The 15,786-nt window shown below is 38.1% G+C and overlaps 2 protein-coding genes across 15 annotated transcripts in view; one reads left to right on the top strand and one right to left on the bottom strand.

Annotated features, from left to right (window-relative positions):
- Positions 1 to 9,381, bottom strand: part of LOC141906073 (calcium uptake protein 3, mitochondrial-like) — a 37,214-nt gene extending 27,833 nt beyond the window's left edge. For all 13 annotated transcript variants that reach the window (XM_074795250.1, XM_074795254.1, XM_074795258.1 and 10 more), the window contains exon 1: positions 9,170 to 9,381. In XM_074795250.1, coding sequence (XP_074651351.1) covers positions 9,170 to 9,373 — 204 coding nt within the window. In that variant the 5' untranslated portion in view covers positions 9,374 to 9,381. The remainder of the gene's footprint in view (positions 1 to 9,169) is intronic.
- Positions 1,406 to 14,906, top strand: LOC141906075 (fibroblast growth factor 9-like). Of its 2 annotated transcripts, none has more exons than XM_074795263.1 (4): positions 1,406 to 1,536; positions 11,497 to 11,908; positions 12,335 to 12,459; positions 14,032 to 14,906. In XM_074795263.1, exons 2-4 carry the CDS (start codon positions 11,677 to 11,679, stop codon positions 14,593 to 14,595), a joined length of 921 nt encoding a protein of 306 aa, XP_074651364.1. In that variant the 5' UTR covers positions 1,406 to 1,536; positions 11,497 to 11,676; the 3' UTR covers positions 14,596 to 14,906. The 2 variants fall into 2 exon arrangements, with proteins under 2 accessions (XP_074651364.1, XP_074651363.1); XM_074795262.1 differs by lacking the exon at positions 1,406 to 1,536 and adding an exon at positions 9,477 to 9,682.
- The last annotated feature ends 880 nt before the right edge of the window (positions 14,907 to 15,786 follow it).

Here is a 15,786-nt window from a genome sequence, read left to right as displayed (position 1 = left end):
AATAAGTGATGTCAAGAGCGTCTAAACACAAGCAATTATGAACACACTTTACACCGGTTGAAAGCTATACCCAGACATGATAAAGTTATTTCATAGACGCGTCGTTGTTATTACTGGTAATATCTGGGCCAGTGGCACCTAAACCTTCATTATATACGCCACTCTTTACATCGAAGACTGACATTAAAACACGATATTATAAAAGACACCGCGATATTTCACCAGATATCGATAGAAATAAAGGAACCCGATTCTTTCAAGGACACTCCTCTACTTTCATGTATAGAGCAGAGTTCAGAGGAATTACCGAAATCAAACTGACCACGTGTCGTCTGCCATCAAATATTTACGTTATCAAAAAAATAATCAACGAATTTGTTTTCACGGAAGCTCAGCTGAAATTTGAAGTAATTAAGTTCAACCATACAGGGCCCTGGATTATTTCTTGCGAAATGTCAAATCAGAAACTCATCGGGGGCCCGCGCACACGAGCACAAGGCTCAACATGAGAATGATTTCGCAATTGCTAATTTATTGTTGATAATGCCACAGAGGACTGAAGACTCTCTCAGCATTCCAGCATTCTACTGCTGAACACGCGTGGCTCAGCACTTCACGCACAAAACAACTCTATACAAACTATTGAAAATTGGGGACAATAACCTTCACGGGATCTTAATGAAATACGCGTGCCGGCTATATAAAGTGACGCCTTTCAAATACAGAGAGAGAAAGTATTTTATTACCAGGAGCAGTGTGGTGTACTAAAGAATGCTTCAAATAATCAACGCAGAGAAAGAGAGAGAGAGTGAAGGAGAGAGGAGACACTGAACTACATTCCGAAGCTAGAAATCGATAGAACAATGAACTCAATACCGAACGGAAAAGAAACAGCTGATGAGAATAAATCATACGCATCGGTATCGATTCAAATAAACATTGATTCTCCGATCATCAACGACGAAACATAAAACTGCATCCGTCGAGTTCAGTAGAGAACACACGACAAAAAAACAACGATATCATTGAACTCTTTAGACGCAAATAATAATATCCTCGTTCACAATAGAGAAGATAGCAGCGAATGAATAGCTTCATTCTATTATGTAATTGATGACAAAGAAATCGGTGATAAATTCATGTTAGAACACGTCGTTGAGATTCAGCAATAATTAGTAATAGATGAAGTTAGTAAAGGGCGTTGTTATCATTATCCACCGATGCTACGAGACCAGATGACAAACGCGTGTGACAAATATAGAGTTATGAATCAACGCGGGACGTGCCCTGACAAGTTTTTAATCTCAGGTGACACACGGGCAGTCGGCATTGCATCAGTTCATTCGGTTCCTTGTAACCACAAATGAAAACAACGTTAGACGAACTTTGTGGTCAGAAACTTTCACTTGACATAGATTCGATTCGGGATTAAACAGATGATTAAGCCGAGGATCGGTGGATATTAATACGAAAACAACATCAACAGATCTCATATTGATTACACGCTCGATTGCGCAATACACAACTGAACGACAGGTAAATCAAGATCAGTCATTACTGGATAAAAGGGGTTTACAAGGGGTTATGAAGAGACAATTTCTAATTTTGAGGTAACATCACTTTGACATCCCGATAACTGTAGACTCCTCCTGTACTGTTCATCTTGGTAAACTATTAATTCGGTGGTTTTGTAAGCAAATTCTTATCCTTTTCACTACTTCATAATTCGGCAAATTTAGGGTAAAAAAAAAACCAGGTCCCAACTGTATCGATTTAGGTGTAGTCTACTGTACAAAAGTTTCTAATTGCCGATTGATTGAAGGATTCTAGGAGTCTGAAAGGAATTTCGGGCACTTTGTTCGAATTAAAAAGAGTTTCGAGCACGTTCGATAAGCATTTCCAGTTTATAAGGAGTTTTAACGGAATCAAGGAATCATAGGTGAAATTTGTTTCGTTTAAACACTACTCGTAGAATGAGGGAGAGATATGATTTTTCCGAGCCAAATTGCAATCAGTTTATTCAAATAACATCAACGCGGTGAAAACAAGGTGCCAAGGCAAAATGCCAACGCTGTAAACTTTACATATAGAATAAATGGCCAAGTATGAACCTTCCCCTAAAACAAACTAAGTGACCTTATTACAACAAAATAGCTGTCAGTCACATCATTGAGAACGTTTTGTTTTGAAATGCGTGCGGCGATGAGGCGATGAGTTTTATACTAAAAGGTTATGACAAGTGGTCAATAGGCGTCAAGTTTCAACCGGAAATTCGCTGCGCCCGGTTTCAATTGAGAAAAAACCTCAAAAACCTCGGCGGTGAATAACGTATAATCAAGTAAAATCTTCCGTCTCGTTGAACGCAGTGTATCGACTACAATGGATATAGATAAACGAAATCTATTAAAACGACGGGGAACAAACAAGTCTTGATCTCCGCAATAAACTCTAAATGAATAAAGTTCATAATCTGCCAGGCACGTAATAATAACAGTCACCGTTCCGAGACTGGGAACAGTCTGCGGTCTCAGTTTGCACTGGCAAGCGAACAGACTAATACCTGTTATCTCTAGAATGTAGTAGTTTTCACAAAAAAATGCCAGTAATTCGACATCAGAAATAGAGCCGTGATAGTTTATTTGAACATGAATTAGAAATTAGGCCGTTACCAAGATTATTTTGATACTTTTGGGAGTAGTTTACAGGGCTCTTAGGTAAGGTGAAAAATACTCGCTAAAATCGAAGTTGTAGTCAGGTCAGACAATGAGGGCTAACAGAATAATTTACAGATTTCCTTGGAGTTCCAGGGCTGGTTCCAGTCGAGACTTGAGACGAAAAGTGGTCTTTTCATAATCTAGATCAGCTATAGACGTAGAATAGTCCTAAGACTGATCTCAAGTCTAAGACCTGGGCCCAGTTGCATAGTCATGGCTTAGACTTAAGACCGATTTAAGACCATCTTAGTTCTATAACCAATCTAACAACTTAGGACCAGTCTCAAAATTTAAGACAATTTTAAGTTAAATGACCTAAGACCAATCGGTTGCGCAAATCAGCTCGTGATACTTCTTGACATATACTTCAATGTATTTCACTTTATTTCAATAACATTTGCATTGAATTATTCATTACTCAGGCGTCGAAAAGATTTTTTATTCGATATTGCATTCAGTTGTATTGCATACTGAGAGATAGGAGCTCTGTTAGTTCAGTAAAGCTGTAGACGACTTCGCGACATTTTTCTCATCATTTCTACTTTCTTTCAAACTGTAGATCATTCATATCAATCCATTCACCGCGAATACACAAGCTCAGTATAGGCAGGCACGCCGTTCACGTGAATGAAAACCTCTGAAGGCTTGACTCGATTTATGAATGAATTTTATGAATGGAATTCGTGTCTACACAGCGCTGCGAGACTTATTTCAATAGACCGGCGCTTGAAAAATGTGATTTTTTTTGTAAACGTTCCCTATATATATATATATATATATATATATATACATATATATATATATATATATATATATATATATATATATATATATATATATATACGTGTAATACCTAGAACCTATACATGTCTACAAGTGCACAGACGATTACAAACCTTCCAACAACATGTATCAAACAAACGACGTTTTATAGAATATAAAACAACTGTTTGTCTTATGTAAAAAAGTCAACGAAATCGAACAAAGCGCTCGATTAGAACCCGGCCGAGATTAACCGCAAAGTTCTCGCGCGTTCGGCCTTTCGCGTTTGCAGCGAGCCCAAATTCCTATATTGCCAATCCTATATCACACATTATTTATAACCTAAATAGAAGAATGTTCTGACAGGTAAAAATCTAGAATGTGAACTTTGATATTTAGTTTCCGCGATTCTAGGATATTCACCTCGCTATTAATCTGATCCGAGCCCTAAACCGAACGTCAATCTATAAACTCCTCCTAACGTTCAACTTATCTCAGCATCCAAATCAATATCTGAAATGTCTATTCACACCGTGAACTAACGGCTCCTGAATTTAAAAAAAAGAAATAAAGAAATGACCGAGAATATTTTTCATCTTAACTCAATTGAGTATTGTATCTTTCAACGCGCAATTATCATCTACTCGAGTAAGCCATGATTTCAAGATAAGAAAAATCGCTGAATTCATTCCAATTCGTTTAATGCCATTCAAGAAAGTATTTTCGTGCGCGCGCGATTACTTTCTCGAGTGGAAGTTTTTCTACAAGATACTTCACTTTGATGTCTGAAGGTCTAAATTCCGAGTCATTGTTCGATTTAAAACTTCCACCCACATTCATACCTCGTAAATGTAAGACGCGGAGTTTTTCCTCGCCGAGTTTCATTTTCTTTTCGATTCAATCGTTAATAACTCGTATATATATATATATATATATATATATATATATATATATATTTCTGATGTTTGAGATATTTCTTTTCTTGAGGATATCAAAACCAGACCAAACCGTGACAATAGAAAAGACACTTACCGCTGAACGGCTTTACATTCGGCGTCCATTTCATTCGACAAAGCGTATGATTATTTTTAATCGGAAAATTAAAATTCAGAGATTATTTAATGCGGGTCTTCTCTAGAGGGGTGCAGCGGTCGAGTGTCTCGAATACTGATGGTGACAGTTTCTGATTCCTTTCCGGTCCGGACTATCCTGTCCGGAAACTCAAACCTGATTCTATTAAATGCCCTAAGTCAGTGGTGCTCAGCAAGAGATTTTAAGAAATCCAATCCGCTCTCTCCCTCTCCCTCTCTCTCTCTCCCTCTCCCTCTCTCCCTCCCTCCCTCCCTCCCTCCCTCCCTCCCTCCCTCCCTCCCTCCCTCCCTCCCTCCCTCCCTCCCTCCCTCCCTCCCTCCTCTCTCCCTCTCCCCTCCCTCTCCCTCTCCCTCTCCCTCTCCTTCTCCCTCTCTCTCTCCCTCTCCCTCTCCTTCTCCCTCTCTCTCTCCCTCTCCCTCTCCCTCTCTCTCTCCCTCTATCTACTCGATTGATTGTCATCGATTGAAGACTAAAGAATTTAGGAGTGCTACAGATAATATATAAACATAAACTCTAAGTTCAACAATCAGGAATAACCGAAACTTGTTTTTCACCGTTTAGCGTAAAGTATCGATTAAATCGAAACGTTCGAAATATTTCTATCGGAAATTCAATGGAATGTATATTTTATGTTTTTAGTAGTTAAGGACGATTTAAATCCTACAATCATCGTCACCTTACGACAAAAGAGATTTTGTAAATAAAAAAACGCTCTATTTCGGGTGTCGACGGTTAGAATCGAGAATTAGAATAAACTCGATCGAAATGCTTTCGACTGATGTCTTTGAAATGACAAAGACAAGTGTACCGGATGCCCCGATCAACTACCATTTAAAAAAAAAACCGTTGTATATATGTCTACTGTTTGATAGCGGAGTAAGTGATAGGACGAACACCGTCTGTATATATATTCACATATTCTGCCGTCTTAAGTCAACCGACCGAGTTTGTCTTGGAATTTATAAAATCAACAGTAATTCCAGGAGTGTTGAGTTTACGACATCCGATCGGTTTGACGGGCTTTGTGTCGTATTTATCTGAACTAGTAAAAACCAAGTCAAAATTTGCGTTTTTCACGAAATATTAAAATGTCCCGAATTATTGATATTAGGTCTATAACGACACTTGTTAAATCGGACAAGAGTTTTTAGACAAGAAAAAAAATAAAACGCTAGTCTTCGACATCGGGCCCTACAGATCAGTCATTCCAGCATGTAAGGAGTTTCAAAGAGCTTTGAAGGAGAACTTTTCAAATTTCCTGGAAGCGTCTGCATCACTTTCATATCCAAATTACAGTAGACTCCTCCTTGCACTGTTCATCTCGGTAAACCATTAATTTGGTGGTTTTATGAGTAAATTTCTAGACTTAACTACCTAAAATAGGTTTCTAGTTTGCCTACCGCGTAATTGGGCAAAAACAAATCCTATCTGTACCGATTTAGACATAGTTTACTATATAACTCCTAACAGGACAAAATTCTCTAATTGCCTATTTCTCAAAATTGAAGGAGTTTTACAGGAGTTTCTGGCATTCTGCTCAAATTAAAGGAGTTTCACCTTTTAAAGCAATTTCCAATCAGGATTTTTTTTTAAGGAATCGATTAAATCGTTGTGGGGACCCCGTTAAATGGCGCTGAATGAATTTTGATGCCTCGTGAAGTTACGGTTAGCGAATGGCGGCAATTTTCAATGGCGCACAAAACCTCAGTGTGTAGAATAGATATTGAATCGGCCCCTCGAGGAGTAGCGATAAAATCCAAACTGTTATATTAATCGTTACAACAATAACGACGATCGCCGATGAGAAAATACCGAACTCAGACATGTCTCCGGCGTGAACACCTACACGACGAGGGGGATCCTTTTTAGAGAGCCACGAATGGTAAACATTGCGCATTGCGATCTGGCGACAGATCGGTGGCGTCGATGATCGTCGAGCTTTGTTTCAAATGGCTCGATTCACTCATACTAGAAACTTATAAAACTTCGATATGCCGAACAAACGCCGAACAAACACCGAGGCAATGAGCGCAATCGAACTCAATGAACACAGTCTTTGCGCCGCTACATAAAAGGCGTATAATTAAATCTTAATTTGCACAATTTTTGATTTACAATCAGACATGACATTTATGAATCGAGCCGGCTAGAGGCTAAATACAAAACACCATTCAATAGTCGTATATATATATATAAATATATTTTGTACTTTTAAAGAATATCATAGGCCTATATATGGTTATACTTAAATGGTTGGACTCGAAAAACGAAATTTTCTAGAAACGTCATTTTCTTGTCCATCTATTTTAAGCCACAAAAATACTCTCCGGGTAGGAAATTGTGGCCGAATTGGTATCTGACTCTCCCCTTGTTAAACCTAAATTTCTGATTGGGTTATTCGTCAGATATCTGACTCCTACCATAAGCAATGACCTTTCGTTTTATCGGTAAATCTGACAATAGTTCGTACATATAGACAAAACCTAGCTTTAATATCGAAGTTGTACTAATGACACCCTTATACCTAGCGTCTGACTATTTATTAGATGAAAGGTCTAGTGTAACATTCTCGAGAATCGTCAAATTCTATAATTAGCATTGATTAACGCAGAGAAACAATTTGATTTAAAAATCAATGAATATTCCTGCGACCTGCGCAACAACGTATTGTGACAAGGCAATGACGTAAATTGCCTGTTTTAATCAGACCTTCATAAAACAATAAATTCACCGATCAGAAAATGGAATGTAGATGATTGATGACTTCAATACTGTGCAATTCAAAAGTTCTTTATTCGACGATTTCATGAACCAATTTTACTCATTAGAAACCATATTTGGTTCAGCTGTAGATAGATCCACCCCTAATTAAGTAGCAATCCATAATCATAGTTTCATAGTAGAAAGAGGCATTTTGGCCCAGAGTACTGCTGAGCACCACTCCAGGATATCGCAATCGGGTTCAAGGTTTCCTGCATTATTGGGGAGAGGGACCAGAGACGAACCTTCGACCATGAAACTCTGACCACCAGAATTTGAACTGATGAATCGCGAAAAGACTTAATCTAACCACCCGAATCCGCCCTGCTTATTACTCCTCAAGCTGCTAAAATCTGGCCTGACTTCTTTCAGGTCACAATGCCTCCGCACTGACAAGAGGCAATTAGGAGTCTCGCCCCGGGTTCGAACCTATGACTCGGTATCCCAGAACGGAACAATCTAACCACCTGCTCAATCCACTCCCACAAATCACATGGAAAAAAATTCCATTCATTCTTTCACTTTCACATTCACAAAATTCAACACACGTGAGAAAATTATTTTTTTCATTTCCTATTACACTAATAATACACTCGATGAATGAACATTTGCTGCGTAATTAATTAAATAGTTTCTTATCGTTGCGTTTCATTTCTGATTAATCATCACAGTTTATGAAGAGAAAAACATTAAAATTACACGCCTAACTGAACGTAAATTACTTCACATTCCACACGAGAACGAGAGAGAGCAACTTCGGGATTTTTTTCACCTGAAACATTTCAACTGTTGACGCAATATCTGTGTACACGCAATTAAATATATCAGGGTTTCCCACACGGGAACTTGTATTTAAATGATGATCTCGATCAATAACTGAACATTGTGTCGTGATTTATAAAGGTAAGGTTGCTATTATTCAGTCTGATGTATATGTTGCAGCCACTCTCAACTCTAACATCTCAAAAATATTTTCGGGATTTACCAAACAAATTTTCCATGTAGAGAGATAGTTATAGTGTAATCAACATTGTGTTGTTTGTATATGACCTATTTATTTAAGATGATTTTAGCCGAGATCACCACCCGCAGACAAATGAGGTCTGGGCGAACTGTTTACACCGGTGACAATGGACCTGTAGTAACGAGTGAGCTATTTACGTGTGAACGCCCTCTCTAATAAGGCATGGCCCAAATTTGACCCGGCCAAAATCGTCCCTACGGGATCGTGGCTTATAATCAATTAGGATATCATATCAAATATGTTAGTAGTTTATTCTTTATCAAAGTTCTAGGTACGTTTCTAGATGGTGTGGACTCTATTCAGCCTGTTGATCAGTGCTGTATCACTGGAGCAGCACCGCCTTCCTTAAATCATTGATCCACCCCTGATTACAATTTAGGCCTACATATATAGCTATCATCGATAATACAGGCTATTAATAGAGTTACCTAATCGTTATCGGTAATCTTTTACAATCCGATGAGCTTCCAGATGAGCTTCCAGTCGGGTTACGGACTAAGACTGATACGCTGAGACTAAAATCTATGAATTCAACTAAGACTGATACGCTGAGACTAAAATCTATGAATTCAACGTGTTTTAACATGTTTAAGCATTACTACATAAGCCAGGCCTATGACGTAACCACTACTTCATCTGTTGATCGTGTACACTTCATTAGTATTACAGGAAACCAACAGATATTCACGAGAAATCTTTTATCGAGGCAAAAACCTTCATTAAATAAACACATCAACAACTGTCCACGTCTAGAATCTACTGTTTGTTTACTGAATAGAAAGCGAGTTGTCAATGTCGTTTATTAGTAAACACATACCTTCGCATATACAACTGGCGATTGAATGTCGTTTTTCTGCGCTAATTTACGATATAACAGAATACCGGTTACACCAATTGAACCGGTACCTAAAGCCACTAACATCCAGCGCGTATTTCCCTGTTTATTCGCTACGCGCTGTCCCGAATTCGTGCTCAATTGTCGAATAATTTGTCGACTGAATTTTCTGACGGCGGTCGCCATCTTGGATGTTTTAGTACTTAGTTCGATAAAATACCGCCGCCATGCCGTGGCGCTGGTGAGAATTTCAGCGCGTACTGCGCCGATTGCGTTTCAGCAGAATGCCTTGAGTTGCGAAAGGTGACAACAGCTTTTATATCCGTTATACTGCGCCAAGGATTACCAACTAAGCAATAAAAAATTCGATACTTTGTCACGACTGAATTATTGCATCGAAAAGGAATAAAGCGATGAAACGATTTTATACTGATTGCGCAATTATGGAAAATTTATCTTAGGATTTACGAAATATTATATGATTTCTTTTTCACGGTAGGTTCATGCTAGTTGGTTTATTAAATAAATTCCACACACGCACAAAGTTTCATCATAGAATGTTAAATTGTAAAAAAAAAGAAATCTGAATACAAATGATCGAAAAGGCAATGAATTAAACATCGCATTCTTGTTTTTTAAGAGAATAATTAAGGACACGCTTAATGCCTGTTGCTAATGTTATGTTTTTGGGAGAGGCGTCGAGTCTCAAGTGGCACGGAAATTATTTGAAGTTTTTTTTTTATAGAATTTTGAACTCAGGCAAGCGTTGTACATATTGCTTGTATAGCGTTCAACATTTCTGTCACAGTTCGACTTGTCCCTTTAAATACAATTTCTTGTCGTTCGTTGTCGTCTCGTAATCATAAGGAAAGATAATAGAATATTGATTTTCTAATTCTAATTTAAAGGCGGTAGATAATAAATTATCGGGCCCTGTGAAGTATTACCTCATAGCACTCAGGTTTGATAAATAAAACGACACCCGGCAATTTAGTTGAATCGAAAGCCAGTGGGACACGCGTACGCAGTGCATGACTTGACTATGACAGTCGCATACAGATTGCATGTGTCTTCTATTATATTCTAAAACGAAACATCTTTCGAACATAAAGATCACCAGGACATATAAACATTATCTCTATTTCCTGGCGGTTTTCACGTGGTACATGTATCATCCGTTGTTTAGTAGCATATCGATATTAGCAGTATATTGTGTTTTATCTATATTGATTTGCCATGTATCTTCTTCCCCGGAACTGCTGATGATGACAGCGTAGACATCGTACATATACTAAATCTTTCTGTTCAGATACACGCTGTCAACGCCGATGTCGATATGTGGCTGGCATACGATATGAAATTGGAATCCCGTACAGGTGTTTGGGGGGGCCGAGTCCTTTCTGAGATCAGTTTCTTTAGAAGCTGAAAAGGTCATATGGCCACTCGTCATATCATTAAACAGAGAAGGCATTGCTTAACAAATCGAGCATAATTGATAAACGAAGGGAACACGCCACTGAAGTCTGCCGTCGTCGGTCTGATGCGGTAGTCATTTTGCAGTCAAACTCTCCGTGACATTTCTAAAATATCTCACACACATGCACGCATTACGCGCCTGAAAATGAATCATGTTCGTTGTTGTTGTCCAAAAATATACGTAATAATTGCAGCGCAAACCCCGACAGCAGCAGACTATGATACGACTGGTTATGACGTCTAAGTGCTACAGACTCCGTCACACCGACTATAAATCTGAACCGTGTTATAACAACACGCGAATCTTGGCAGTTGTATTTTTTCAGTCGGGCATCTTACCATCAGTAAATGATGGATGTATCGTTGATATGATGGCTAATAGTATATAAAGGTCTGTTATCGGTTCGGCAAGTATAGTGCTGCGTCGGGCCGCGTGTGTGTAAGCTGAGTTTATGCTAGTACACGCCGGGTAGTCAGTCGATAGATATATATTCGGTTATATTCGTAATTATCTTGTCATTCTCGAGGATTAATTCCAGGTTCGTTGCTAGCTAGCTGAAATATATTCGCGATAAACGATGTTTCATTTCGAACTCACGCGATCAATGAGTATATTATGATCGCTAGACATGACGAATCTACCTTTTCTTTGTCTGCTAGTCTTGGCTGTTTCCCTGGCGCGCTTTTCTTTTTCTTTTTTTTTATCCTTTCCTTTCTTCTTATCAATCGGCGGCATTCTTTCTTAACTATTTAAAAATGACTTTTCCTGCGTTTATTTGGCATACGTATATTCATATGAATCACTCAATGCGTTATGTTGTATCTCATTACAGGATATCTAGGGTCAGGCTTGACCTGTACACCATCAGACCATTGCATTCTACCACAGCTGTTGCTGCAACCGGTACTTTAGTAGGATTATACAACGGTTACTATTGGAATATTTCCGATAGAATTGATGATGGTCCATTGGGCCATGGATTGGCAGCCAATCTTTCAGTGTCAATGAAGTCATGAACTCAGTGGCTGTTGTAGGCAACCATATCGCCACTATTTCTATAGTTTTCAGTACATTACTGTTTTTATCCAGCGGATTAAATCTATCAGAAGGAATGACCCGAAACAAACGCGTTGGTAAAGGTCCGATGACCCTCTACTTGCATTCTCATAAAGGAATCGGAGGATTTAATCTGGCGATTGATCATCGTGGTGTAGTGAAAGGTGTTCGACAGAAAACACCGCATGGTAAGTAAGCTTAGTTTATATATATTCTGTGTATTTATCAAACATGTTTCGACCGATGAAGTTGGATTTGGAAAAGTTTTTCTCGATGATATTATTGTAGTCGCCGCAAAACTTCATAAAATGCACCGTGTTGCTTCGTGTTCGTGCATTCCATGAAAAAGGTGCGCGAAAAGCGAATTATTCAATGAACGAACAATTAACGAGTTTTTGATTAGTTTTTACTGGATTATGAATGCTTTAAACGTCAATGCATTGTGTTCGGTCTCACTCCCGGCACGTGGCCAACTTATACCACTCAATGATTTTAAAAATGGGCCAAAACGGCGCTTCGCAATATCAACGGTTGTTTAATATACACGACGACGTTATAATTTTCACGTCTGATATTTTTTAAATGCACGCAATTTTTTTTTCTTCGAATTGTAGCCGTGATGATTTTGCGAGTCGAAAACACTGTCCGAGATGGCGTCATGCAGAAATATGTTACGATACAAGGGAGAGCGACTAAAAGATACGTATGCATGGATAGACGAGGTCTTCTATATAGCAACGTAAGTATATCAGAAGATTAAAAAAAACAACTTTACTAAGATTCGTCTTTTGCGGAAAAATGTAATTTCGTTGGTTCGCATCGAGTTGGAGGGAGTAGTGATAGTTCGTACGGTTTTCATAATAGTTCCGACGCGCGGTCCAGGGTACCTGCTATATCCGGTTTGGTGTGGAGATCATATTATGTTTAATTAGCAATTAATTGATGTATCATTTGCGCTGATACTTCTGGTCCTCGTGACAACAGAAAAACACTCCTACTTCATACTATAGTTATAACCTTTATGTAAATTATATATATATATACATGTATGTATATGTGTATGAATATGCATTTTGTCAAGCGCGTCTGTGCCTTGTAGTCGGGCCGGAAAGCGGTGCCTCAGGGCGGTGCATATGTCATGAAAGCACACTAGTTTATGTGAATATTTATATATATATATATATATATATATATATATATATATATATATATATATATATATATATATATATATATATATATATATATATATATATATATATATATATATATATATATATATATATATATATATATATATATATATATATATATATATATATATATATATATATATATATATATTGCCTGTCTACACAGAGATTAATGCACCCTCGGGTCCTTAAATTATAGTCAAAACAAAGCGAATTCGAACTTGTAACCGTTGTCTAGCCGCAGGTTCGTGTTAACGGAGGTTGTTGGTTGAAAAGATTTTAAATCTTAAATTAAGATTTGAAAAAATTTCGAAGGTCGTTCGACCCTCTCTAATAGTCACGGTCGATCTAGTGTGTATTCATCCACGAGCAATCAACAAAATGATTGCTCTTGGATTAAACATACAATGTCATGATCGTTTGTAGAGGCATCGTCTGTCTGGTAAACCCTTATGGTACATGTATATATGCAATACCTTTTAGTGCAGTCAAAAGTGATGAATTGGGGTTCGGTTGTTCGAAGCTCCTTGCGTTTTCCTGGAAAGTTTTATTGTTAGATCTTCAGTATCCCTGAATGTCTGTGATGGATGTTCTGTGATTTACGTGAAAATACTGCGTATCGCTGAGCAATTGCCACCAGAATTTACCAAGTCCAAAATATGATGGAAATCTTGATAATTTTCGATGCAAACATTTAGTCATGCCAGAAATTCGAGTTCTTCGAACGCTTTTCGGGATGGTGGCTGGAGATTTGTAGGACGGGCTACAGTCCTATATAGACACCATTTCTGTGTCGTGTGTCTTGATATAGAAATGTGATTAAGAACAAGTGATCTCAAGTATCGCCTGGCGTACGCCACTTGAAAACTTGTATAACTTATATATCTACGAACCAAGAGGCCCTTATACCTTATATTGAATGTATGTCACCTATCCCTAAACGGCTGATTTGTTTATTTACGCCTTCTTGGACGTGATGTGCAATCTGGGACTCGTGTGTCATAAGTTCGCCAAAAAACACTTGTCATACCCGAGACTAATCGCGAGTGACGATAAAAACGTGTCTATTTCTCTCTGAGACTTACAGTAATATCAATATTGAATTCTATATTTTTCAGCTCAACTGCACGGATGAGTGTATGTTCAACGAGGGAGAACATTCCCCATTCGCTTCCTTCTACAGCTCGAAATATCCGACTCCAGAAATGAGAAAGCACCGCGACAGAAGATGGTACATCGCGTTAGATAGGAGGAGCGGCAGACCTGTTCCTGGCTTTAAAGCCAAAAAATATCAGAAGCGAATTCATTTCGTTCGAAATCCGATCAACGGATCGTTCAATAATGGAGGATCCTTCATTATCGACTTTACAGATAATAACACGACTCAAATCGCGCGAACGACGGAAGTGACGTCAACGACTACTGCGGTGCCAAAGACAACTGATATTGTGACATACACGGATGATAGTAGGGGTAGTTTTACTAGTATTAACAGTAATGTATCGAAGAATAATACAATGTCTCAGGTTGTTTATACGGGTGATCGAAGTGGCAAATCGAAACATCGCGGTAGGAAAGGAAAAGGACACAGAGGCGGTCGTAAACGACAAAAGAAACATAAACGACGTAGAAATAGACACAGAGACCTATATAAAATCATCATGGATAGCGTTTTAACGTAGCAAATAGGAATTATATACATTTGAGTATAGATACCGGGTACGCGGACAATAAAACGTGGTTAAGTGCGATATAGTAGTGTCTGCGATGTTAGTAAAAAGCGGGTATAAAAAATTTTAACTTGTGGATCATATTTACGAAGTTATGAATGTTTTGCGGAAGACACAATCATTGTGAGAAAGCAAAATTATGGAAAGTGTGTTATATTTTATTAAGATAATGTTTGAGTTCAGTGCAGTATTTAGTTCTATATTGTCAACATTCCGGGTTATTTTCTTGTACACCCATATCTAAATAGTTTCGCTGCTTAAGCTCGCTTGCCAGTGATAGGAATCTCTCTTAGGAGTGGCGAGAACTTTTGAAATATCGAATGCCTTATTGCGACCGATCGGGCCGCGATGCTGGCTTCAATTATAGAACCTGTATTGGTCTCGTGATTTTCAACTCAATTAAGTGCCTTTATTTACTGTGATCCGATTTCTCACTGGATTAGAGGGCATTCCCAAAATCCCGTCGTCGCTATGTTTTGTGTCAAAGTGGAGTTGGGGCCGTTGAAGATTGTGCGTTGGCGATGTAGACTGAATAAAGTGAAATCGTCGATATGAACGCTGTACAGCCTGCGATGGTAAAACAAAGACTGAATCTCAAAACGTAGAACATGCTTTATCACTTCGAAGAAAATTGAAATACTGAACTGAAAAAAAAACTGAACATATTTATTGTTACCATTGTTTGTTATGTGACAGATACTGAATTCGATGTCAGATTCTGGTCGGTACTGTTTGTTATTTTAAAAAAAACCTTTGAAAAAAAACCGTTTTGATTTGAAACAGTGCCGCAGTCGATGAAAAATATTATCCGTTCAATTTCATTCGGTGAGCATTTATTTCAAGGAGAAAATACCCAAAAATAAATCTCGTTAAAATTGTCGCCTGATGCAACCTTAAACGCGAGGTTAAGATTAGATAGATCTGTATAAACAATTATTATTACTTGGGTACTTAACTATATCTTTGTAGCTCTTAACTTCGTTATTTTCATCCTTTCTCGCCTCGTACGGTGAGATACCGGAAAATACCGAACAGTTCCGAATCATTTTATATGATTAATTGTAAACGTTGTCTACCTCCAACCTTCCTCCCTAATGACGAACCAGGTCAGATCCATATTCAAGCTAAAAAAATGAAATCTAT

Source organism: Tubulanus polymorphus, chromosome 5, assembly GCF_964204645.1.
Source record: "Tubulanus polymorphus chromosome 5, tnTubPoly1.2, whole genome shotgun sequence".
Taxonomy (NCBI): Eukaryota; Metazoa; Nemertea; class Palaeonemertea; order Tubulaniformes; family Tubulanidae; genus Tubulanus; species Tubulanus polymorphus.
This window is presented reverse-complemented; position numbering and strand designations above follow the sequence as displayed.

Excerpts from the sequence above, each read along its gene's own strand:
- LOC141906075 (XM_074795263.1), top strand. The coding sequence starts at position 11,677 with ATGAACTCAGTGGCTGTTGTAGGCAACCATATCGCCACTATTTCTATA. Across the intron at positions 11,909-12,334 it reads TCGACAGAAAACACCGCATG|CCGTGATGATTTTGCGAGTC; the intron begins GTAAGTAAGCTT and ends TTCGAATTGTAG. Across the intron at positions 12,460-14,031 it reads GAGGTCTTCTATATAGCAAC|CTCAACTGCACGGATGAGTG; the intron begins GTAAGTATATCA and ends TATATTTTTCAG.